Source organism: Echeneis naucrates, chromosome 4 (genome assembly GCF_900963305.1).
Source record: "Echeneis naucrates chromosome 4, fEcheNa1.1, whole genome shotgun sequence".
Classification (NCBI taxonomy): domain Eukaryota; kingdom Metazoa; phylum Chordata; class Actinopteri; order Carangiformes; family Echeneidae; genus Echeneis; species Echeneis naucrates.
Genome location: NC_042514.1, coordinates 12,874,321 through 12,901,050, shown reverse-complemented (window position 1 = coordinate 12,901,050; position 26,730 = coordinate 12,874,321). Strand labels below are relative to the sequence as shown.

Below are 26,730 nucleotides of genomic sequence, written 5' to 3'. Positions count from 1 at the left end.
GTTGGGAAAGCTCCATAAGATAGCTATACGTCCTCAGGTCAGTGATCCGGATGGATGGAACAGCTGTTCATCCCACATTTTCAGGATTCCTGGTCCTCCCCCTGTCAGTCAGTGCAGAGGTCAACAAGTGAATGGGACATGACTTTTTAATAATGTGCTGATAGGCTGCAGTGTTGCAGTGACTTGAAGTCATGACATTTGAGGCCACTTATGCCTGTGTTTGATTGCACGGGGTGTGTGATGTGAACCCTGTGTGGCCCTGAATTTGATGTGCTGGTGGGGTTGGGGAAGGTGCAGGGCCGGCTGGGCCCTGCTTTAATCGTAGCTTTGTGAAGGTAGTTGAAAGACTGACTGTGTTATAGACTCTCCAATCCTGCCCGGGATAAAGTCAGTGTCAACGGACCCCAGGGAAGGGGTTTGTTCACACTGACTTTGTTAGCAGACCCACAGGACTCTGACTGGAGGGAGGGAAAGGGTGTATCTACTTCTTGTAACATGGCGTCATGTCAGTACCTCAGAATGGCTGATATTTGGCAGATATGGAAAGTCAGACGTGCCCAGAGGGTGTGTGAGAATGTCAACGAGTGGTTAGGGAAGTGAATTATGTTGGCAGGCCTCCATCACATATGACAAAGGTATATTTAAGATAAAATATTTGTCAAGAAGAGTGATGGCTCTTGCTTGTACGATAAGATTTTATTGTAAAATTAAACAAAAGTCATGAATTGTCATTATTATTGAATTTGGCTTTTCTTTATTGGATTTTTTTTTCTCTCTTACCAAAATATCAATTTTTTTATGGCAAGATGTGAAAGAAATATTTTGTCACAGGACCTGTGTCTTTTTAAAGCTCTGGATCAAATAAACCATTCTGTCTACACTCTTAAAGTTGGAGCTAACACTGTCTTTGCACAGTGTACAGCCTGGTCCTTACAATTTCATAAGCAACTGTTATTAAGTACAATTTTCAGCTTTTCCAACATTTTTCAAAACAAATCTTATGTCATTCCCATCAAGCGCCATCCTCAAAGCTAAGATTGGGAACAGATAATCATTATAGCTAATCAACATAATCCTGGTAAGTTTGCTCACAGAAGTTAGCATTTAAACCACAGTTGTACCAACATGCAGAGTCAATAGCTGCAGACTCTTATTGTGCCATTATTGTCCAAGTTTGTCAGGTTCCACAAGGTTTGGCAGATCAGATCAACTCTCTTGCATTTGTGAAGGTTTGTTCTCAAATTCAAAATCTTCTGAATGGCCACTGCATGTTGAAGTAAGGCAAAGTTGTGTTTCGCCTCGTTTACCAGGTGGTTCTGTGAGGGCCGTGAGCTGCACAACTCTCCTGACATACAGATCTGGAGGGATGGTGACTTGCACACGCTGGTGATCGCTGAGGCCTTTGAGGACGACACAGGACGTTACACTTGCGTGGCATCCAACAGTCTTGGAGCAGACAATACCTCTGCTGAGGTCTACATTGAAGGTCAGGGATGAACTTCTATACTTGTTGCCACTGACGAGCAGCCTCTGCTCTGCTGACCAGTGCGTTAGAGTTGCAGCATATAGTAACTTGTATGCTGCAGTCCTCTATGCTAAACAGCAATATGCTTTATGACCTAAAGCAACGCTGCTATTCTTCTTAAACAACTGGGTTTTAACTATCAATGGCTAAACTGGTTTACTAAAAGGATGACAAGTAACGTGCTTTTTGTGCAGAATTTCTGAGAAATATTTTAGACATCCTAAGAATTTGTTAAATGTATGTATTTTTACTGAAAAAAATAGCCAGTATCATTTTACAAAAACCATTTCTGCTTCTATTTATGTACCACTGTAGGAGCTTCATCATCAGACTCAGACGGAGAAGGCGCAGCATCGAAATCCAGATCAGGAATCATGCCTCAGTATGTGCTGTGACTTTTTGTGACCTTATGAACCCTAACCCAGCGAACAGATTAAGCGAGCCCTACAGCAGCTAATCAGGTCTGCTGTCTGCAATTTAACTAGGCCCTTTAAAGGCCCCTAAAGAGGTATAAGCCTGACCCCGTTCACAAGGATCACTCTAAATATTGAGGGTTAATATTAGGTCAAAATCTATGATACTCACTTTTCTATTATTGAAAGAATGCTTATTTTGGATTGTGCACTCCATCTAACAGTGCTGGCTTTGAGTGCTTTCAACTTTTCTATTTTTCATTCTTATCTGTTGTATAAATCTTCCTACTTCCTGATTCCTTTTCTGTTTACACACTGAACCTAGCATCATTGATTTTATCTTAACTGCTGGGGAGACAAGTTTCTTTGATTCAAGTTTCACGTTTTAAATAAAGAGCATTAAGTTCCTTTATGCGCTCATATGTGATTCACTTATTTTAGGGTACAGAAGAAGACTACATCAATGTCCTTAACAATCCACTCATCATCACCCAAAACCCTAGAGGTCCTTCCTCATCGCTCTACCCTTGTTCAGTCACTGTCTCAGCCACCACAGAGGGTAAAGCATCTGCAACACACAGTAGAGAGGAGTCGAACAGACTCATTCTCTTCTGTAACACAAGCAAACACTAAACTGCTGAAATGAGTTGACCTATTTATAAACTAAGTTTGTGTTTTCCTCTAGATGCAGAGCCCGGTGTCATCGCTTTATGGTGGGGAAGTGTCAGGCCCTCCTGTTTTTACTAAGGTAGGTGTATACAATGTGCTATAGAAAAACTCACACAAAAAGTGGCCTCTCTTCTGGTTATATTGTAATTTTCTCCTTTTTACCCTCAAACTCATCAGTCAGGCTGGGCACTGACGCTGAGCAGTAAGACCTGGGTTGCACTTGGCGTTTCAGTTCATTGCAAATGACGCCCAGTCTTTGTTTTCCTCATACCGCTGCATAAAGTCAAACACATACGATCTTCTGAAGACTTCCTAACATCGACACCTACATATACATACATACTTATTTAAGTGGTGCATTATGCATATAATATATAAATGCATACATTGAACCTGGCATACATGTACCAGACTCCTTGCCTTACCATAACAGTTTGGGTCAGATAAAATAAAAATTTGTTATGAAAGCCTCTCCAGTTCAACATCACCCTTTTTCAACCTAGACTTTTCAGCACTCCCCCATCAGGCCCCAGTTCCCTCTTTGTCAGGCTGCGGGTCTTGTGATGGTGGGCCTGAGCTGGGCTGAGGCTTAGCTTCAAACAGCCCTCCTAAACCACAAGGGTCAGTCCTCTTTCACCCCCATTCAGCCAGCCAGGCACTGAATCATTTTCTACTTTGTTACCAGAAGACATTTGTTTTTCTGCCCCAACCAAACCTCCCCTCCCCCCAGAACTATCTTCTTGTCACAGCTTTTAGTCCGCTCAGTGAGAGAGAATGTTTGACTTCGGTGAAGTCAGCGCTGTGATGTCACCCATGTGATGCACCCACACACACACACTGTCAACCCCATGGTGTACATCTCACCAACATATACGAATTTGAAACATACATGCAGTCACAGAGAGGAAACAGTGTTCCACTCTCACGCACATTTATTTGCACTGACACTGAGTACCTCTTGTTGATGGATGTGCCAGTCTATGTCACTCTGAGCTGGTAAGCTGGAAGAAAAGACAACACAGCATGGAAACTGAACCTATGTGAATGTTTTTTTAGTCCTGCAAAAAAGTAAAATGTCATGGAAGGAGTTCATTGATATTTTAAAGGAAGCTCCTCTGTGATCATCAATATTTATTAATAATTATTACACATGCAAATGTTGATTTACTGTAACAGCAGCAGATAGTATAAGTGAAGAGCAACAGCATACAATCTAATCTTTATTGTCTTGTCGTACAGTCCTATATGTACTGAAAGCTAATTTCTATCCTTCAGTAGGTTAAAGGGCCTTTATTTTTGTTGATATTGTGACATTTGGTAGTTTGAAGATCTAAAAAGCATCAGAACTTGCCTCTTGTCATATGGCCTTATATTCTTCTCTTTTCCTCGACATTCTTCTTATTCACTCTTTTGTCTCACTAGAGCATTCTGACTTTTGTTTACTGCTCTCTGGTTTATTAATCTATCTTCTATATAGGTCTTGCAGGATGCCCAGGCGTCTGAGGGCCAAGTGGTGGTTCTAGAGTGTAGGGTCCGTGGAAGTCCTCCTCTGCAGGTCAGATGGTCCCGCCAAGGAGAGGAAATTCTTGACTCTCCGGATTTTCGAATTCTCCAGAAAAGTGAGACTTCTTCTCAGTGATTTTTTTCATTTTTGGTTAGAAATTCAAAGTCGATACTAATCAAAATGATATTTTTGTGTACTTCTCTTCCCCTCTGCGTGTAATACAATGTGATTCAGAGCCTCGATCAGCAGCTGAGCCAGGTACAGTATGTGACCACAGCTCCTCCAAAGATTTATATTATGATACTTACAACAGCGCTTTGTTTCATTTCCCAACAGAAGTCACTGGTTTTTAATTAGTAGCAATAAGACTAGTAGGATTATCGGTTTTGTCTGCAGACTCAAGTTTGATGGGTTTGTTATCTGCCTTTCACTTGGTCAAGTCATTATCCTATCTACCTAGAGGTCTCTAGATGTCATCCCTGAGAAAGTCTGAGATATGCTACCACACACAAAATCAAACATGTAAACACATACACACACAAAACCACAAATGAATAATGGCACGCATTTCCCACCTGTGTGAGTCAGGGGTCATTTCAGGTATTACCTTCAGGCTGTGAGTCACTTAGACGTCCATGAACATGTGTGCTTCAGTATTTATGTCTGTCTGTTCTTTGTGAATATTTACAAGTCTGTCTTCTCTCTGTCTCCACCACTTTTTGTGTGTCTGACTAGGAATGGTGACTCACCAGTCTACACAAAATGTCCATCTGTCTGCATTCATACGTGTAACTCAACTATCCAGTTTCTCTATCAAGTCTCATTACAAAGAAATCAAGTGTCAACATGTCATTTCACTCTGGGCTGTGTCTTTTAATCCCACCTATCATAATGAGCGGCCACAAAGATAGGATTATAAACCGTATGGTTATCCCACATGTGTTGATGATGGTTGTTTTTTTAAGAGGAGATCTGCACGTTAGTGATTGCCGAGGCCTTTCCAGAGGATGGCGGGCTGTTCTGCTGCACTGCATCCAACCCATTTGGCTCCATAAACAGCACAGCCCAACTCACTGTCACTGCAGGTTTGTTGAAGTTACAGAGGATGCAGGATCTATTTGTCATGTAAGAAAAATCTATCAAAGTCATCAGAAAAACAGAAAAATTCTGTGTAGAAATACCAAGTCGTTGCTCATTTCATTTTTCCAGCAATGTGAAAACAACTGTTACGTTCACGAAATATTCAAGGTCCCGTTTTGCAGTCATTCATTTTTGGTAATAGAAAAGGTAGAGGTTGTATATTAATGCTGTGAAAACATCAAAGCCAGTCCACGGAGAAATGCCCACTACACACATTCAGAAACTGAGCCTCAAAATGGGCTGACAGGACTTGTGTAACTTAATGTTGTCACAAAAGCAAAAGCTCACCAACTTGCTGCTGCTGAAGCTGCAACAGTGAGAGCAGATGTAAAACTCTTTGAATTAAACACAGGAAAAGTATAAAGTATGGAACCTTTAAGGGTATAACTTTAGCGGCCTTCACCTCAGTTTGTACTGTACTGTACTGTGGCTCTTCTACAAAATATAGATGTTTGAGCTGTACCAACACCTAATGGCAACAGGACAAACCATTCTGAGGCTGCAAACACAATTGGTTTTCAGTTGTACATTGATATTATTCAGCACTATAGGTCACACTGGACTGAACAATCCTGTCCTCTTTTATCAAAATGGAAGAACCATAACTCTGGTATGTTTGTTTGAAACTATACTCACATCTCCACCATTACCTCCCATAAGCATTGTCCTTGAGAGATCATTTCAAAAGATGGATGAGTCATTGTAAAATGTAACAGAAATTAATCTGATTTTGGTCGTTATTCCCCAATCCAATAGCCTTTTGGATTATGAACATATTTTTTCCTGTTTTTTAATTCTGTATAGGATGCACATCAGTTATGAGGCAACTTCTGTGTATATTCTCAGAGGAAAATATGTATGTATAATGGAGAACTCACTGCTCGGTTAAAGGAAAGGTTGCATAAACAGGATTTGCATCATGACAGGATCCAGCTGGTGTAGATCAGATCAGCTGTGAGACAGTTGTATGTTTGTGTATGTTTAAACTTCACTTACTGAGCTATGCAGCAGCCACAAGGAAAAAAATTTACTCAAAAATTTTCCACTTTCCTCTCGTTTTTTTTCCTCTCAGCAACTGAGGACTCATCCAGTAATGGCATGTCTGGTGATAGCTCAGGGTTTGAGGATACAGCCGCCTTCCCCCCACCACCCCCACCAACAGAGATCAGCCTCCTGGAGCTGCCACCCAAGACGCAACCTCATCCCAGCACTGAGGCTTTTCCGATCAAGGAGTTGGAGATCTGGCCCAACGTGTGCGCTCTGCCTGCAGTGTCCATACGCTCAGAGGATGAGGACAGTGGGAAAGAGTCTGTACAGAAAGGCCAAACTCTGACTCTACCATCACCTCCTAGTCCACCAAAGGAGATGACACCTCCACCACCTCCACCCCCACCTCTACCACAATCTGACTTTATGTCTGATGCCCTACTCCAAGGCACAGCCCGGGTGGCACCAGACTCACCTCCAACCCCAGGCAAAATGTCTCCATACCCTGCAAAAGACGGCCCTCCGCTACCTATTAAACCCAAGCCCAAGCTGTGAGTACCTGTCATGTCCCCATGTGTCCACAGACAATGGACGATTAGAGGGAGGGAGACAGGCTGGGAGGACTGTCTGTGGCTTGACGGAAATGATCGTGTTGCATGTCACTTTTGTTAAAGGGTTAAAGGGGGAATCCCAGACCTTTTTAGAACAAAAGCATTCCCCTGCCTCTATATTGGTGTCAGCGTGGCATCATGTGTGCTAGGGCGAGTCTGCCAGCTGCTATCTGTCTGTGGCTGTTCAACAGATCTGTGTTGCTTTTGCCGGATGGCTCATATTGTTTCTGTCTGACCTCGGACTGCATGGCCAGCCCAAGACAGAGCCATTGTGGGTTTTTTTTCCCAAGAACGTTTGTGGGAACTCTACAGAGATCAGGTGGGGTGTCACTGTTATTAGAGGAGTGTTGTGCATTGAAAGGCTTTATTTTCAATAGCGCTGTGTTTTTAGAAATCTGCAGTGAACAAACCTCTTTTGCATGGATTTTTGTTACACGTGCTCACTCTTTTACTCTTAACTATTTTATACTAGGAAAAAATGCAGTGGAGAACAAATGAGCTGAAAGAAAGAGATTATGTAATGTATTCTTTCACTTGATCATTTGCTTTTGAAATACAAAATTTTCTATAATATAATATTATGTTAGCTTTTAGAGTAGAGATGGAACAGTTTTTTTTTTGTTGGTAGAGGAGCCAGTTAATGGTCTGGGCACACCTTTGGCCAATATATATTTTTAAATATCGCAATTGATTCGATATGTTGACATTTTGCCCAGACAGTCATTGCGGCCAGAAGATGAACCCTGCTGACTGTGTTTTCGTATTGCGTCGACATGAGGTTGACATTTGCGGTTCAGGATTAAAACTGATTTACTTTAGCACCACCAAAATATTGACCGTTTATTAAAATGTTTTTACCTAGAGATTTCCAACAGGAATAAATCACCAGGGATAAATGAGACCATGAGATTTGACCCAAGCATTCATGAACCCCAATGGATGAAAAGTAAAATCCTTTCATCTGTTACCATCATCAGATCAAAATGTTAGTTCCCCGTGTCTTGGTTTTAAGGCATCGATCTCAGAAAGCTGCTAGCAAGGCTGCAGGTCATTAGTCAATGTTCTTTTTTATTTTTTATTCGCAATATTGTCTCTTTCAGTTTGCTAAACCTATTTAGATCTGAACAATTTCTATCATCACAAAACGATGGCTGTCATTGTATTGAACATTACATTGCATTACATGAATTGTATATCCCATCAGCAGCAGATGTCATTGCAGGCTGCATGAAGACTAGATTTTAGTCAGTAAGGCTTGGTGTCTGCATTGCATGTGTAGTGAATCTGATACCTTGATACCTTGTTGACGTAACTGTTATGACTTTTTAATTCTGTGCTTCCAGAGCTGAGAATATAGACGAGGAGACAGAAAATTCAAGGTAAATATTTGACTGGGATAGCGACGCTCCGGATGTGATTTGAGTGGCCTTTGTTAATGAGACCCTTCACTGAGGCAAACACAGAATCGGCAGGACAAATGATATTAAAACGTGTACATGACTCATTAAGCTTTCACCTCAGAGAAGAGTACAGTAGCTTTATTCAGACATGTAGTTGCCTGCTGAGCTCTTCAGGAATTTAGGTACCTATTTATATGATTACAAATAAGTATAAGTAACTATGTATAATTTTGAAGTTTCAATTTTTTAACCTCACAAGAGCCACAAGTACCTCACTAAATGTTTTTGACACGTAATGCAGAGTATTAATAATATGTTATTTTAGTATATGTTTTTCTTTTTATGTGGCGTTTAAAAAAATACAGCTGATTCATACAACCACCCAATGTAAGAGATACGTGATTGACAAAGATGACAGAGCTAAACATCTATATCAGGTTTATTGGTATAGTTGCTTGATGTATGAAAGATCCTGGGTTTAATTTCTTGCCTACGTTTTGGGTCTACATGGCAGATCAGTATCAACCACCACAATAACATGGATGTGCTGCTAAAACAATTAGTTTCCAACTGTAAAGCAATTAGAATGCACAAGTCATCACTCTTCTGCCCTCTCCCCTTTAAATTGTGCAATTACATAATAAAAAAAAAAATAAATAAAAAAAACAACTGTGCCATTAACCAAACAGCATACCCTCTGTCAGACTGCACTCTGTTTCCTCAGGGAAAGTGTAGGAACAGAGGCTGACCTGCTCTTGACCTGAACACAGAATGAAAACTATAAACCCAAGGTATTTCTTAAAAAAGGGCAACAGTATGCAGTAGCCTGGTTGTTTTAATGCATTAACCTAAAGGTTGTAGGGATCAGTATGGATGGATTTAACAGTTCAGCACCAAGAGGCATTAGTGTTGAGGCTTTAAATGCACCCCTCAACTAAACCCAAGTGAATATACCCAGAACTTATTCTGGGTTTTCTCAACATATTTTTTTATCAAGGGAGAGCTGCATCAAATAATTTTTTTGGTTTTAACACCAGTGTTTATAGTTACTCACAAATCTAAAACAAATTGTTGCAAATCATAGGAATAACACACTGGAAGCGTCTGAAAGGGATGATTTTTGCTTCAATAACAATGAGCTGATGATTTGGAGGAAGTCATTGTGTGATTTGGCAGGCAGGAGGGACTGCAGGAGACCCAGGCTGTGAAAACAGGACTGCTTTTTTTCTGCAAAGGAAGAAAGAGTGGGGTTGGTAGGTATTTGGGTTTTAATGCTCGTTACTAATGCCAGACGTCAGGATAAGAATCAGAGGAAATTCTCAGGGGAGAGGCTCGGATAGCTTGGTCTCATCTGAAACAATGTTCAAGTTTGGAAGGAAAACAGAACCTTTTGTCCCATGGCAGATCACAGGTAGAAAAATGCATTCCTCAAATGACATTTTGTTTGAAGCGTCTGTGTTAAAGAAGGCTATGAAAAGTTGTATTGGCGTTGGTGCTGGCCTGGAAAATAAACAGAGCGTCTCACAGCAGAGTCTACAAATATTAAACACACAAAGAGAAGATGCTTTTGGAAGTAAGATGGGTGAAACTTTTGTATCTCAACATAAGGTCATTGGCATTTTTTTCGATAGTCAATTCCTGATTCAGCAATTCACCCATGTGTGACCGTCGGTAGAGTCACATGGTCACACGTTATGCATGGCTTATAAATCTGTGTGTGCGTCCGTTCACGTGTTAGCATACGAGGTGTCAATGCTTGTGTGTGTCCAGTGTCTGCTTTCCTACATTCATGGGATTCATATTTAGGTACTGTAACATTTTACAGAAAGCCATTTTATGCTTCTTCGTTTTGGTGGACTCACAGTTGCTATACAAGAGGAAAAAAATACAGGTACTCTGCATTTTCACAATGTTGTTTTTATGGCTGTTTATGTGCTAACGTTTGCTGTTGCAATAATGGCTAATTTTGTTACTACATTATCTACCTTTAGGCTGTTGTTCATTTGGCTCAGTGAAACGTTAGCATGTTGTAATGAGCAATCATTCCAGGACACACCTACACTCAGACTGAAAGAGAAGACAAAGGAGCAGGCACTCAAAAGTGCCAGTCCAACACCTCAGAGGTGTGACCACCATGATATTGACCATGATAATAGGCGCAAAGCATTATATTATACGTTAGGAAAATGTCTGGGTGGGTGTCACACACCAAGCACAACTAGCAGAGGCAACAATTATCCTCAAACCATCCCACAGCTTAATCTCTCTGTCAAAAGAATAGGAATCAACTTTGACAGTTGAAATTGTTCTCTTGCACGGATTTCGTTCCACAGTCTGTTTTTTTATGTGTTAGCAGAACTCTCACTACCAAAGTGCCTGTGTATTTTTCTTTCAGGTCTTTTATTTTTTAATTTTAACTCAGTATTGCTAAGATTACAGATGATGAAAAACAGGCACACGTCGGCACTTAACAGGATCTCATCTTAGGCTTTTCTTGTTGCACTGAGTTTAGGTCTGGTTCTGGATTTGATTAAAGTTTCAAGTTTTTTGCCTTATTTGCTAAAGAGATGGTGTAATAACCGATTGGCTGGATGATCTAAAACACTCAGAAAATGCATGCGTGGATTCAAACAGCCGGAGAGCCTACTGTGCCTACAGTAAGCAGTACCTGCATTTCATTACGAAGAGGTGTGAGTTCAGTGCAGCGACAGCAGACTCAGCCTTCGGTTGAAAAGTAGGTCAAAATGCATCTGCTTTTTGATGAATTAGACCACTTATATTTGTAAGGCTTAGATGTCAACCAAAGCACAGTTGTATTTCTGAATATCAACATAAAGAGGCTAATATTATAATAAATCCAAACACAGTTATGGAGACTGTTAAATAGGGAGCTGGGACACAAGGCAAGGTTCATGTTGACCCATGAGCTCTGGATAGTGACTGAAAGAATGAGATCAAGCACAGATGCAGTTTGATGGTTGCCTGTGGTCGGCTGGGATCAGCACCAAACACAGGACTGTAGCTCGACTGGAATTACTGCCGCTTCATGTTGAAACAAGCCGGTTGAGTTGATGGTTTAATCTTGTGATCCCAATGCTTTCTGGACACCTTCCTTTGGAGGTTCTTCCTAGCTCACACACAAACATGCAGTCTGAGATCCCCCACACACACAGGACTCAAAACAGCAGTGTGTTTCTTCATACTTCTGCATACTTTATATACCGCAGTGATCAAGATATGTCCACTTTAATCCGGCCTCCATTGCATGCAGTTTGACCTTATACCTTTAAATCCATGTCCACTGACATGACTGCCATACCACTGAGATTAAACGATTTCTGTAATAGCTCCAAACCTCTTCAACCACACTGGAGTTGTTGTCAGGGGAACTGCATACAAACTCAAGGCAACAAACTGCTGACTGCCAACAGTGTTCATTAGTCTCCCACTGTCGCACACACCAAACTTCAACTTGTGTTTACAGTGCAAAGTGGTAGCAGGGGATTGGCTGTTTTCTTTTGCAATCAGACTGCATATCAGACTTCATGTGTTACATTTAAAGCAAAATCTATATTGTTTCTCAGTTGCATTGCTGAGCAAGGAGATCTGGCTGCCAGAAGTTGTTGCATATCTGTGCTGTGACTCAGAGCTTCCTCTCAGCAGTGTGTTTGTTTATTAGGTGCAAGTCATGAACTCTCTAATGAAGTATTAACAATCACTTTCTTGTTGAGGTGTTGCTTGTGGTTTTATGGTAAGGCAGAAAACATACGTGCTAAAAGAAAGGCATATGGTGTTGGCTACACACTGCAAATTTTGCTTGTTTTACATTATTATTAGTTGTCCAGACATAAACGAAGTAAAGCACAGACTGTGGATCCAGCAGAGCCACGGGGGTTTTTCACTATCAACAAATGGAAAAAGGCTGAGCAAGTAAGTTAGTTGTCATCGGGAGAGAAAGAGCTTGTGCAACAGAGTAAAAAGCAAAATGAATTCACTGGAGACAGGAGGCGGCAGGAAAAGAGATAATTTCAGATCAGCCTCTAGAGTCAGAGATGGGCAGTCCTTAAAAGGATATGGGAGAAACAGGATTGGCTGACAAACCAGACTATCTAACCACCGGATTGGTTGGCTGAGCTAGAATGACCTGCATGGAATGAAGAAACTTTCCAAATAAGGAAGAGACTTGTCAGAGCTGACCTTCGTTACACAGAGAGAGGGGGCTCAAAGAAAGAGGGGGTGAACAGAGAGAGCACTGAAAAGATGTATAGAAGGATGGGGAGAGTGAGAGACTTGGGTGTATGCTTGGGAGTTGACAGCATGGAAACTCACAGTCCTCAAGTGATCCCCTCGTAGAAAGCAGACTGTGTTTCTCAGGAAAGAACACACTGGTATGCTAAACACTGAGGAACACACAGATAAATACACACACACACACACAAACATTGTTTCCTAATGAAGTCCATCAACCTCTGATTATATCTGACCGGTTTGTGTGAGCAATGAATGTGGCTTTGTGTATGGCATAGATTCTGTTCTGACACCCTTTGGACACACTCCCAACACACACCAGCCCACAGCTTTCACCTCTGGGTGTTAATTAGACACTCATGACACTACTGTCATGACTTTGTGCCCTGAGGAAATACGCTCTGACTCGCCCCTAAATGTCAGTGAGTCAGCACACGACACTTGGCTTGCACTTCCGAAAAGAAAAACCCTCTCCTTTGACCTTTCACCAGTACACAGACACAATCACACAAGCACTCACAACTACACGTAAGCACCCCACTGGACCAGGTCCTGTGGTCTCCCATCTCTCATCAACACAGTGTGACTCATCAGCTGCCTGGAAAAACTCTCAACTCTAAAAATACAGACATCACACACAAAAATAGAAATAATACACTCCCCAAAATATTTAGTTTCATGGCACAAAAATGAAGGGTAATCTTATTTATTGAGAAACAGAATACTTTCAGTGGATGTAACCAGAGCTATGTGATTGTGAAGGAACTGTTTCCACACACAATGACCCTGGGAAAGTACTCAAAGATCCAATACAGTACGTGCTATATGAAAACTATTATGTTCCATATGCTTGACACATAGATAAAAGCTCCTGTGCTCTATTGACATGTGAATAGTAGATGATGTTTCTGCATGGCTGTGAAGAGAATATGGTTTTGTATGTCCAGAAAGGGTGTTGCTTCATATATTACTTTGAACAACTCTCATTAGTGTCACTTGAAACAGAGACAACTGTTCGGATGATTAATTTATCAAATCTATCATCCATTCTCTCTTTTTAATCGTCTAGTCTCTCTGGTCATTCAGGCAACAAAATGAACATGGACACAAAAGGATGAATGACAGAAAATAGGTATCATGGTGTCACAGAAATTGTGTTAATTTTGCTTCCTAACTCTCAAAGAGGAGTTTCCCAGTCAGTAGGCGAGGGCTGTGTTGGTCTTAACTCTTATTCTGAAAGGAGCTGAGAAGTGCTTTTATTTTGACAAGCAGGGGTTCTCAGACAGACTGACTCATGCGGGGAGAGAGAGAGAGAGAGAGAGAGACTGTGTCTGTCACTGTCTCGCTGCTTGCTGCTGTATATATGCTCCTCACACCTGACAGAGTGGCACTGAGACACAGTTCAGGCTCCTGCCGGGAAATACCAGAGCTGCTCCCCAGAAAAGACCACAACACTGAAGGTAACATTTCTCCTCACTCTCCTCATTCTTCTGTGTGAAATGACAAGTCATTTGAATGGAGCAAACATCAGCGGGACTAGAAGAATGAAGGGGAGAGAGGAATGTCTGATGGAGCTCTAGAAGGGACCTTTTTAAGTTAGCCGGTTATTTTTGAATTGTTTGTTTTTATTGTAATGGCAACACAGCAAAATACTCATATGCCATGACATTTTGAAATAGGAAGCAAAAGATGAAAGCGAAGAGAAATGACAGATTTTCTCAGGTTTGCTAACGTTTAAATAATGCTTCAGAATGGATGCATGGATTTCTGAAAGTGGGAGGATCACTCATTTTTGCTGGAGGCTGTAGGAAGGGTGTGAGTGGAGAAAAAGAAAAGGCAACAAAGTCGGCAGCTTTGTGTCTGAGATGCTGAGTTATGTTTCTTTGCGGAGCTCCTCAGTGGAGTCAGATGGATTAGTCAGACAATAGAGTCTGTTAGGTGAGAAAGTTTGGCTCTTACTTGGCTGCAACTGTCTCACTGACTGAATTGCTCTGAGTTTCTCTTTATTTTTTGCCTGTCTTGCTCTCTCTGAATCTTCCCCTGATCCCTCCGCCTCTCCCTCCCCTCCTCCTGCTAATCCCATTTGATGGCGATGTCTTTCCCACTCCAATCCAGAGAAGAATGTCTTCAACATTTCCTCATCTCACTTGGGCAGAAAGACTGAAAGGTGGAGGAATGAGGGAGATCAGGGGGTGGGAGCATTTAGAGAAAAGCAGGGCTTGCTGATTGTGGAGATCCCTTCACTTTTGCTTCAATATGAAATATGAGCCCCTAAAGGAAGAAAGTGGGTGAACAGAGCAGCCGTGAGCTGTTGATGTAGCTGGAATGAGAAAAACGGTCTGTGCTACATTTTAAACTGGAAGGGGGGGTCTGGTTCTGTTTTATGTGGTGTGTGTGCAATTACAGCCAGGGAGAAGGGGGGAGACAAGGAGGAGGGGTGGGCCAAGGGAGGAGAGGGGTTGAAAATAAGTTAAGGACAGCAGGAGAACAAAGGGCTGAGGGAGAACATGTTAGCTGACAGGGGAGACGTGCACGAATAGAAGCTGCAGACAAGGAATCAAACTTTTTCCTTATGTGTTCTGTGGAGAATATGATGTGCAGCAGGAATCTGGTTTTCTGAGGTCAGAGTCTAAGATCATGTAGAAAATCATGCTGGAAATCTGAAATGAGTACGGCTAGTCTGCTTTAGGTTGTCAGAGTCGGCTCACATGAAGTGGAGGGGGAGTCAGGACTGATGTGTGTGCGTGAGGGAGTGAGAAACAGATACAGTGAGCACCACCCAAAAACGGACCAATTCACTTCAGTGAAGGTTTCATCCGTACTTCAGCACACTTCATGAAAAATGTTTGGTGTCTGCATAACTTCATTTTATTGCTTCTAAGTTTCATTTTTCAGTGTAGCACTCACTGTAAAGCCTGAAAAGTCTGTAAAGATGTGTATGTGCTGTGAAGGGAAGTCTGATGTCACAGAGCATCTCCCATTTCCCACTAAGATGAGACCAGATGGGACAAACGTGAACAAACAGACAGCCAGTTTTACTCATAGTCTAGCTGTGTAAGAGTCATTCAGCCATCAGACTGACGGTCTTCTCCTGCCCGGAGGCATCAGACAGCTCCACGTTGACGCAAGTATGTCAAGTGTGTAGTGATGATGCAGTGCTCGGTGGGGAATGCAAATGAGGAAGGCATGAATCAAGCATATGTAGATACAAAAAAAAAAAAAAAAAGTGTAATGCTTCATAACGGGAAACATTTGAAATCCAAATTTTCCCGGTGAGGCAACTCCTGCTCCGAGTCACGGTTTGGGTCTAGCGCGATGGGTTCGCTAATCTCAGGCAGCATTTTCAAGACTCTGTTTGCATTGCAGGTGTGATACAGGGGCTCCATTTGACTAAGTGTGTATAAATCATTTACAGATGGAAATGACAAGGTCACACTGTTACTAAACCAAAGAAACAGATATGCAGAGGCGTAACGCAAACACACAATGAGCCTTTAGCCCGAGTTTGGCCAGATCGCCCATTACAGCCCCTGCATACCCTGGAAGATGGCTTGTTTAACACGTCTAATCTCACTTTTTCTGTTTATACACACCTCCAGACTTTTTAACAATACAGTCAGGGCTTCAGCTCCCTTCTTGTTGTTGTTTACAGAAGGAAACCCCTTGTTAGAGACATGTACACTCAATAATTTCCTGCCCCCAGCCCCCCATGCTTCCTGTCATCAGCTGGCCAACTCTAATAAAACAGATCCATCTTTTCAGCCAGCTGTGGAGCAGATCTGAGGAGATGGGCAGTAAATGAAAACTGGTTCCCAGCTTGCTCCAATGGGCGATATAACTGTGGATGAGTGTCTCACATGCCGCAGGTTGTTACTGTTCAGGAAGCACAAACAGGCAGCGCTGAGTAAACATAGCTTTTTAAGATCTTCAGGTCCTCATTTGCTAAATTAAGACTTTGCTGGTAAAGTCTCACTGTGCCAGGCACATCTGGACTGATACATCATGAGTTGGTAAAACACGTTTTCAATTATATTACTGTCAGACTGGTCCTGGGTTTGTTTATTGAGCTTTTCCACAAAGAAACCAGAACCAAACTTACTCCTGGTCAGATTCCTTCTTGTCTTTTCTTTCTTTTCCCTCTATTGAAGAATTCAGGCCTGATTAAAGATTTTTTTTTTAGAATGAAAATGAGATTTAACAACACCACCAAATGTCTGGGCTATAACAGAGAGAGACATAAGAGTAATACTGTGTTACAGTTGGAAAGACAGACAGAGGAGCTGGAGTCTTGCTCTCAGTGCTCTGTGGGCCAGTTGGCTCCAACCAGAACAGCAAAACACAGCGCCATTGGCATGGTGACAGAGGAACACTTCCCTCCTAATGCAGCACCGCTCCACCACAGAGACAAAGAAGGGAGGGAGAGAGAAAGAGCGTGATGTACGCCCCCTTAGCTTTTCAAACATTCGTTGGTTCATCATAATCATTTACATCGGTTTCAGCAGGGGGGCGTTATGTGTCAGAGGATACAGCTGGGATAAAAAGGCAGAATGGTGCATATGCGTGCACAGGCCTCATTATGCACCATGTGGTCAGAGCAGCCTGGATGATGATGAGAGACAAAGGGCAGCACTTCTGCAGGGTCACAAAGTTGGGATGACCCCCCAGTTCTTTGCTTGATGTAAGTCCTTAAGTGGGCTATAAAACCATTCATGCAGCTGAAAATACCGTGAGCTGACCTTTTCTGACACTATTAAATATGAAATATGTAAAACTTGATCTGACTATTTTAGATCACATTAAATGAAGAAACACTTCAATGGAATTCAATTCAATTCAATGTGACTTCAATGTGTTCATGACTTCCATGAAGAGGGGTTTCTTGTTTAGCCATACTGTAGCTAATTTGTATAGAGTAAAGAGCACTTTTTAGGGCAAAGGGATGATGTCAGTTACAGCTGGACAACATCCACCCTGCCTCCTGCTCATAGAGCCGCTACTCTGAGACCAAAGAGAGAAGAGGGGAAACAAACTAACTTATGAACTACAATACTCTTTGGAAGTTAAGTAGAAAACCATTGGGAGATGCTTTGAAGGTCTTTGGGTACTTTCGTGCTGAGGAACTAAAGCACTGTGGCAGGTTTAGAGGGATGAGGCGGTGAGGAAATGAAGTGTATTTCCTTTCTGCTGCAGCAGACGGGCAGAGTGCTTCTGCCTGACGCTCAGAGAACACAGCCAAAAAAGGAATCAAACCACTGCAGAGCGCTGCGAGTCTCATGAGCTGCCAAACTATTCCTGTAAAAGCACTTTTTTGTAGGAGGCCTGAACAGGAGAACTTCGGGGAATGTAAAGGAAAATGCATATTGTTGGATATGAAGAGGAAGAGAGAGAGGGGATGATTCTGTGCTGAAGGCAATAAGATGATCACAGTGGATCCTTTTCAATCAGTGGCTGCTAGTATTTCTGGACATACAACCAAAGTAACCAGCTGGGACGGACCAATCTGTCACCTACCTGTTGGATTGTTCAGTGCATTTGTTGTCTTGTGCGGCTATTGTCAGTTTTGTCAAATCCACTTGTGTTTTTTTGCAAACGTGTCCCGGGGGAAGGTTAAAGGGAGGGGCTCTCTCACCACTGTCATAGTTGAAAAATAGTCCACAGATCGTTCAACATCTGGAACAAATTTGGGCACGTGAACTTGGCGGACTCCTCACAACAGACACTGCTGGTGGTACACTTCAGCATTCTGGTACAGAACAGGCTGTCTAAGAACTCATTAGCGTCATACCCATGGCTGCATCAACCTTTTCCCAAACAATAATTAAAAACTACAGATTTGGAGCTGATGACTCTACAAAATTTCAAGCCTCTCTGTCTCTCCCACAATGACGTGACAGCTCAGTGAATCAACCAGACTGTGGGAGCAGCAGAACAGCCACACCTCTATGAGAACAACACAACACTCCGTCAACACGACCAATCCCTTTCAAAAAAGACACCGTGACATTACATTTTGTGCTTTATTTTCATCGCAGTGCCGTTCTGGCAGACTGAGCTCAACCCAATCACATGTCGTTACTTAGACAGAAAATGGTCATATATGAGGTCTGCCTCTGCTCCGGGGCAGCTCACAGCCTGTCAGTATGATCTGCTGCACTGCTGAACAACAGGAACAGAGCTGTTTTCCTCTGTATTACACTTATCTCCTGGTGTTTTTACGACACTGGACATATTGTCAACTAACAGGCTTTTTAACAAGCCTTTGTTCAAGGCTGGAGGCTGATAACCTATCAGCCTGTTGCAGTGGTTTCCTTTCCTGAACACACACCATCACACACAAATTGTCTACATGCCACTGCTCTGGCTGAACCATGGGCCTGACAGGCTATCACCTTCAGACGGAACGAAAAACATTCTGCGTGCTGATCGTCCAGCTGTCATCTCTAATATTGAACATCTGTAGACTGGCAGCATTTTTGCCTCTCAAGACTTTGATTGGCATTTTCAGTGTCCATTGATTATGATCACATCTGGTATCCGACATTCTGCCAGTTGTGTCTGGATTACAGTTGGATAGAGACCAGATGATTGTGTCATGCAGAAATTGCAAAGCGCTGCAGGCTTTTTCTATCAATTTTTTCATGTCTGCTACCTCGTTATTGAGCGACTTAAGAAAGCACAAGATGACTCAAGTTACTGACAGCTGTCTTCTTCTCTGCAGGAACGCGTCCCAGCTGAAGCAGTTGCAGGACCAGATTCTGTTGGAGCAGCAGGAAGCAGCCAACTGGCAGCAGCATCAGGAGCAGCAGAGCCAGGAAGTCTCTCCTTCACCTCAGCAAGCGCCTCAGGAACTGCCTCCACCTGCTCCACCATCTCCGCCTTTGCCCCCTCCTCCCTCCTTCCAGGAGCTGGAGAGCAGTGTAACCATGCAGGCCAGCACCTTCAACTATGCCCGGCCCAAGCAGTTCATAGCTGCGCAGAGCCCCAGTGGGACAAGCTACATCACCCAGTCCTCTGGATCCTCGGGGTCCAGCCTGTCTTCCCCACTGTCTCCCCCCACCTCACACAAGTCCTTCAGCAGAGTCAATGTGCCCCCCTTTACCAAGGCCGGCAGTGTGGAGTCTCCGAGCTCTCCTTCCTTCCCACCTCCCCCTCCACCCTTCCTCAGCCCCAGTAACCTCCCCTCTCCATCAGGCCCCGCCCAAGACTTCCCTCCTCCACCACCGCCTCCACCTCCACCCATGACCATGTCTCCTACCAACTCAGATATGTCCTCTCCATTCTCCTCCGTCCCTCCATCTCCAGCCTCCAGCTTCCTGTCCTCAGTGCTGCCCTCCACACCTACCACACCTGGCAGTCCTACAGTCAACGCCCTGGGCCTCCCCAAAGGCAACGGCACAGTGTAAGTGTCCACTATATAGATATTCAAACACTCAGCACTTCCTCCATAGTGACTGCAAGGTTTGGGTTATGTATGTATGTTTGTAGGTCCTTCATATCTGCTGTGTGTCTCAGGGCAATAACAGAAAACCAGATGCAGGAGACTGAATGTCTGCTGCAAGATGGACAATGGCGTATTTACATTTTTCTGCAACGTGTTTCCAAGAAAGTCCTTTTTGTAAAGAGCCCTTTTAAACACACAAATGCCCACAAACAGACACAAATGTGTACTGAAAACGTTTTATATCCCACGTGACAAGAAAATATGCACCACGACCGCAGAGCAACAGGTTTGTCAAAACCAAATAAGCACCCAGATTTCACTTTAGTTTATGTGTTTGACCTGGGTTGTAAGCTTATTTTCCAGTCTTATATGCTGTTGATATGGAGGGCAGCTGATCTTTATTTGGGGCTCTGTCTATTACACTAGATGATAAGAATCTGTTGGTGATAATCTTCCCCGGATGACAGCCCTGCAGAGTGAAATTTGCTTTTTTTCCATCCAGGAAATTCCACCTTCAACTCTATGCCAGTAATTTTTAATTACTGGCATAGAGTCAGTCCCTCACTGACTCCTGCACTCCCCCTCTCATGTTGGCATTCCTGTTTCACTCAGGAGAGATAAGAAGACACATTGTGGAATGCTATAGATGGAAATGTTCAGATAAGGGTGGCTATGAGAGAGAAGGGGGGAACGAAGAAGCTAAAAAGGAAAGAGGAGTTCAAGATAAACGGCACAGCCATAAGAATGACAAACGTTTCTGTTTGGCCATTTTTTACAGCAAAGCGTTTCCGAGGAAATCCTCAGTTACCAAGACGCCACGCATTGCCTCTGACTCAGACATCCAGGGATCCAAGGATGCTGTCATCCAGGATTTGGAGAGAAAGCTGCGCTTTAAAGAGGAGCGCATGAGCAATGGTCAACAGGTGTGTGTGTGTATGCGCGCTCTCTAACATTATTGAATTCTTGAGTCAGGTGTGTGTTTGCAGGTGATTAGAGAATGGGTGTGTTCAGTAACAGGCCATTAACAGAAATTAACGAGCAGAAGTCATCCAATTATTTTGACAGGAAACTGTTTTATTGCTCATAAAAGTGTTCATGCGACCTCCCATAAAATCAAAATGGTTTCTCCACTTGTAATTCAATTAACACGAGGCTTACATACAGTAGTTAACCGATGTGTGTATAAGTGTGCGTTCTGCAACTCACACACTAACCCCCCCGCTGATCCCATTAATCCCTGCTTCCAGAGGTTAACCTATGAGGAGAAGATGGCTCGCAGGCTGCTGGGTGCTGACAACGCTGCCACAGTCTTAAACACACAGGACACAGAGGAGGAGCCAGTCACACAGGTATTGTAGTGCTTTATTAGTATCCCAACACCTAGAGAAACTCTCACACACACACACCAGCATCGTTCCTGTTCCTGCTGGTATTGCATGTGCATGACACACAAGCACTTTTCTATTTTCTCCTTTGTCCATTTATATTTTGCTGGTGCCAGTGTTAGCCTCCTTTGTGTGCTGTTGAAGCAGAGCGCACCCCGACCTTCAGTCCCTGTAAACACTGCTGAAGAGCGAGTTATGAAAGGAGGGTATAAACACTGTAAAGTTCTCCAGAGCCCTCCATAAAAAGCTCTGTTTATGCAAACTGGTGGAAACCTGCGCTGCTACAAACATGTTGGAGAGTAACACTGTCACTCATTTCACCGTGTGCCTGACCATGAGCCTGTGGATGTGTCCGGGGAGATTAACACTGAGCCAGTGTTTCAGTCTTATTCACCCCAAAACGTCTTGTGTTTTCTTTGAATGTTTGATATCCAGATGGATTTGTAGTTTTAAGAACCAGAAAACATCTCAACTAAACACTCGCCCGAAACACACAGGCTCACATCTCCCAGCAAAAAAAAAAGAACTGTTAATATTCGTATTGACCTTAAACCAACAATATTACATAAAAGTGAATCTAAATATGCCGCAGATGTTTTTTCTGATCACATTTCGGACAAAATACACAGTGAAACCAAATCCTACAAAGCTGGATGGTGGCTCCAGGTGGGCTGGACTTGGGGCATAGCCAGGCTCAATGGCCGCTCTGTTGTGACAGCAATAAGCTGCACTAAAGTAATTTAAACGTACTAATCCTTAGAAGGTTTATTTGTAAATGACCTATCAGGTCAAGACTGTACATCCGTAATTTCTTGATTACATTCGCACTAAATTGTACAACGTAATGTACATGTCTAATCACAGCATGTACAGCTGGCACTGAATGACAGTTTTCTCCTTTGACTGAATGCACGCTCTTTACTTAAAAACTTCATGTAAAATCACTATTAATAAACATTACTAGAGCATGACAAGCAATCTGAATCGCTTGGTGTTTGGCACAACTCTAAACCTGTTAATGTGACTATGATGTCTTGTGACACATTTTATTTTCACGCTGTCTATCATGAGCTTGAGAATTTTCTGTTTTGAGTGAAGACAAGATTAAACTTTGTAGGAAACGCACATACAGCACAACAGACCCAACAAAGCTGGAGCACAGCACAACACAGACAAAACCTCTGTTTTCTCTCAACAGGACGACAACCTGTCTGATAGAGAATCTTATCCTCAAAAGGTTATTGAAACCTTAGTTTTTTTTTCACCTCTTGTGTTTTTATTCACTCTGTAAAATGCCACTGTGTGCATGCCTGACAAAAGGCAGCAGTAAAGAGTGTTTTGTGTTCACTGTGCCTCCATCATGCAACAGGCAGAAAGTATATTCATATTCACGTGTAGTTTATTTGTCTCTGTTTTGTCTATCTAAAACCTCCATGTGATCTCTGCACCGTTCATTCGTTGTAGTTAATTAAGTGTGGTAATGAATTTAGATGCTGAGGCATGTCATTAGATTAGCCTCTTTCAGCATGCTTGGTTTTTAAACAGGTCGGACTTCCTCTTCTTTTTGCGTCATCACACAATGCATGCAGCAATGTTCCTGTGCATTTCTGATTGACGTGGCAATGCTCCTGGAGCAGTGAACTGAATATTACTAAGATGACAGACAGAGTCTGCTGCAGCAGCTGTCCTGGTGCTATCTCAGGATTGTACCTAGGCCCACATGCCTGACTGCTGCTGTTCTGAGAGTTCAGCAGGATTTCAACTGCCTGGCTCTGCAGCTGTGCTCTAGGTCTGTCATTATCTGTGTGATGTGTCATCAGACCACACTGCTCTGCAAATGTTCCCTCTGCCTCAGCAAAGCTACAGCGATGAAAGATTGGTGAAGATGGGGGGAAGGAGGAGCAGCTAATCTGAGGGGAGCGATTTTGGGAATTGGAGTCAAGTTGGTCTGCTAGCCTTGATCACACAAGCTTCCCCTAAAACATCAGAATCAGAATCAGAATCGCCTTTATTGTCATTGTAAATTACATCACAACGAGATTCGAGCGCAACTCCAAAAGGTGCTTGTCATGCTTCTCATTCTCAACATGCCTCTCTATCTGTTTCTGATGCGTAGGAATACAAAGTGTCCAGCTTTGAGCAGCGTCTGATCAGTGAGATTGAGTTTCGACTGGAGCGCTCTCCAGTGGAGGAGTCAGACGATGACATTCAGCACGATGACGACTCTGCCGGGCAGGGGACGGCGCCATCCTTTGTTCAGAAACTCAAACACTACAAAGTCTTTGAAGGGATGCCAGTGACCTTTTCCTGTAAGGTCAACGGAGACCCCAAACCAAAGGTGGGAGTTTCTATGTGCCACTCAGTGAATGTCAACACCTTGAATGAGCAAACACGTGGTGGTTACTATCGTATGATAGATATGACGCAGTTTTGTAGCTTTTATAATGGCTCAGCTTCCTTATTTGGGAGTTGCTGATGTTGAGTGTGGATACTGTACATATGTGCACACTTGTGTTGTGATAAGGGGAGGCCCTGAACAAGAACACACACTGGCCTTGGCCCGCTGCCTGGTTCTGTTCATGGATGATGCGATGTTGACAGGCCTCAGAACGAAGTGAGAAATATAAGTTTAGGAAAGAACAGCAAACCAGGAAGAGAACACCACATTAGCTTTTGAAATAATAGATTTTCTAGAAGTAAATCTGTTGCATTTATAGATGGGAAAAATGCTTCATTCACCAGCTAAATCAGTCTGTTTAACAAACTGTTCTTTCGTGTTTCACAGGTCTACTGGTTTAAAGATGGCAAGCAGATATCCAAGAGGAGTGAGCACTATCGGATCAGCCGTGAGGCTGACGGAACCTGCTCCTTACACACTGCCGCAGCATCGCTGGATGATGATGGCAACTACACCATCATGGCAGGCAATCCTGAAGTGAGCAGACAGATACTGAGCCCAGGAAAAGCCCCCAAACACAACAGAGTATATAGTTGAAAGTTCTGCACAACTTTCTCCACAATAAACGTCTGTCTGGCTGCCCGCCTGTCAGAGATGCCAGCACTCATTAAGCATTGAGATAATGGTCTCCGGCCAGGAGAGGAAGAGGGTGTTGAATGAGACAGGATATCACTCTCACCAGGGTCAAAAGTTTATGTGCTCCAGCTTTAACACTCACATTTCATTTCCTGCTCCCGGTCTGACTCCTGCTTGTGGTGTGGTGAAGTGTCGACACCTAATAACCCCCACGCTCTCTTTTCCCTCATAGGGAAGGGTGAGCTGCACTGGCAGGATGATGGTCCAGGCAGTGAACCAGCGAGGCCGAAGCCAACGCTCGACCCCTGGACACATGCGAAGGTGAGGCTTTGATGAAAGACAGAAGACAAAACAGCTGCTGCATGACGCTGAGCATCTGTACAACTTCTGTACAGAAGGCGTTCCAAGAGGCTGCTAGCAGTGTTTGCCGTGAGCTGAGTCACACATACTTAGTTCTTTGTTGAAGTGTCTGTCCAGGAAAGAAAAGCTTGGTGTTAATAAGAGGGAACACCTGTTTGCTCTGATGTTTTGTATTGCTCTAATGACCGTGTATTTACAATGCGTATTCACCCAGATATTGAAAAATGCATGATCACAGACGCTCCTTCACAGGGCATAAAAAAACACCTGTAATCTGTTATCTGAACACTCCCTGATTAGAGAAGAGCACAGAGATGTTTAGAGTGAGATAAAGATAATAATCGGTGTCTCCTAACTCTCTTTATTCCCCTCTCTGGTTGATGTGCAAACAGTTTGATGATGTCATTGTTGTTATAGTGGAGAATCACAGGAACATCAGTGGGTCCTGACCTGCTATACAGAGCTAAAGGAGACTCATGGAGATGAAGAAAGATGAGGGTGGAACAATGCCAGAGCAGAAACAAGGGCAAAGGGGCCTCAGAAGGGCAGATTGTTGAAAGGTTTCATGTATTAAAAGGAGTACCACTTATATTTCCCTAAAAGTATTCACATTTGCTCCAAAGGGAGTTTCACATTCAAAAAATGAGTGAGACTAGAATTGGATGAAAGAACTTTAATGGCAAAACGTGACTTTTTATGCTATTTTTGAAAGAGAAAGTGGAGCGAGCGCGGAAATGTGGGTGTGCAAGTGGGGGATTGAAATGAAATACAGTTTACAGCCAGTGAAGGGTGGAACCAGTGACCTCCTGCTCAGGGCTGCTCATTTGGTATCTGCTTCAAGGACATGACCATTAGAGCAGCTAAAATTGGTCACCTTTTTCCAGTGGAAATAATGTCAAGGGAGCAAAAATATTAAAAGTGTAAAAAGCAATAAATCTTGTCTAAATCCTCTCTACACTCTATATTAATAATTTGGAAGTGTCAGGCTCAGAGCACTCTTTCTGATTGACTCACCAACCGTGGAGTTCAGTGGAGCTCCAGAGAAAAGCCTGAGAGAGGTGGTGGAAAGTACAATGAAACGGTTTTTGGTCATTACAATTACCAATATATCACTTTAAATGAAACAAATAAGAAGTATAAAATATGGGAACTTTGGAAAAGTAACCAAATTTTTAATGTGAATGCCTCCCTCTCTCCATCAGGCCCAGATCCAGGTCTAGAGACAGCGGCGATGAGAATGACAACATCCAAGAGCGTCACTTCCGCCCCCACTTCCTGCAAGCGCCCGGTGACCTCATTGTTCAGGAGGGCCGACTATGTCGGATGGACTGCAAGGTAAAAAGCTATACTCTTATTAATGTGTGCCGCCTGCTTGAGTTTTTGTGATACAAAAGAGAAAGGAGGGTCAGTGTGTTGCCCTGTTTTGGGGCGTCCAAGAAGAGCTGAATACAAAACAATTTCCATATTTCCAGCTGTTATTTATTAAGAAACCAAACGTAGAGTGTGAAGTGTTTTGAGTCATACAGTGCCGCTGCTTACTGGAGAACAGTCTTAAAAGGAAGAAAAGACTAATTATAGTGTGTTTCAAATGTGGTCAAATGTGGCGTGTCACAGACGTTTATATACACGACTGTGGTCTTTTTTTTGTGGATGAGTTATGTCATGATCGTCTAATTTTCGCTGTTACCCTTCTTACTTACCGTTAACCAAAGTTGGACCTCTAGGTGAACACATTACCCCGATCATGCTGTTGTTCTGTGATAAAGGAAAGAAATGGCTCAAAATAACTGAGACGTGACTGGAAAGGAAAATGGCAGCACCAAAGAGCTGATGTTAATCATAGTAATAGACAAAGCCATCTCAGCTCCACCCTTTAATTCAGCATCTTGCGCTGCTTTCAGGGAGGCTCCATGTCGGCGCTGCCAAAGAAACATTTGGATTCCAGTTTCTTTAGGGAATAAAGACTGGCGGAGACGAGATGTTTCATCACTTCCTTGCGTTAGGAATGGCTCA

At 43.0% G+C, this 26,730-nt stretch overlaps 1 protein-coding gene across 4 annotated transcripts in view; it reads left to right on the top strand.

Moving 5' to 3' along the window:
- Window positions 1-26,730, top strand: part of palld (palladin, cytoskeletal associated protein) — a 48,298-nt gene that overhangs the window by 18,551 nt on the left and 3,017 nt on the right. For 3 of the 4 annotated variants that reach the window (XM_029499213.1, XM_029499214.1, XM_029499215.1), the window contains 15 exons: window positions 1,311-1,486; window positions 1,841-1,907; window positions 2,380-2,497; window positions 2,624-2,686; window positions 4,085-4,226; window positions 4,346-4,369; window positions 5,077-5,196; window positions 6,324-6,789; window positions 19,216-19,896; window positions 20,717-20,861; window positions 21,186-21,287; window positions 23,440-23,661; window positions 24,109-24,258; window positions 24,590-24,678; window positions 25,920-26,052. In XM_029499213.1, coding sequence (XP_029355073.1) covers window positions 1,311-1,486; window positions 1,841-1,907; window positions 2,380-2,497; window positions 2,624-2,686; window positions 4,085-4,226; window positions 4,346-4,369; window positions 5,077-5,196; window positions 6,324-6,789; window positions 19,216-19,896; window positions 20,717-20,861; window positions 21,186-21,287; window positions 23,440-23,661; window positions 24,109-24,258; window positions 24,590-24,678; window positions 25,920-26,052 — 2,698 coding nt within the window. Of the gene's footprint in view, window positions 1-1,310; window positions 1,487-1,840; window positions 1,908-2,379; window positions 2,498-2,623; window positions 2,687-4,084; window positions 4,227-4,345; window positions 4,370-5,076; window positions 5,197-6,323; window positions 6,790-13,807; window positions 13,958-19,215; window positions 19,897-20,716; window positions 20,862-21,185; window positions 21,288-23,439; window positions 23,662-24,108; window positions 24,259-24,589; window positions 24,679-25,919; window positions 26,053-26,730 lie in introns of those variants that run through there. The other variant, XM_029499216.1, reaches the window with a different exon arrangement.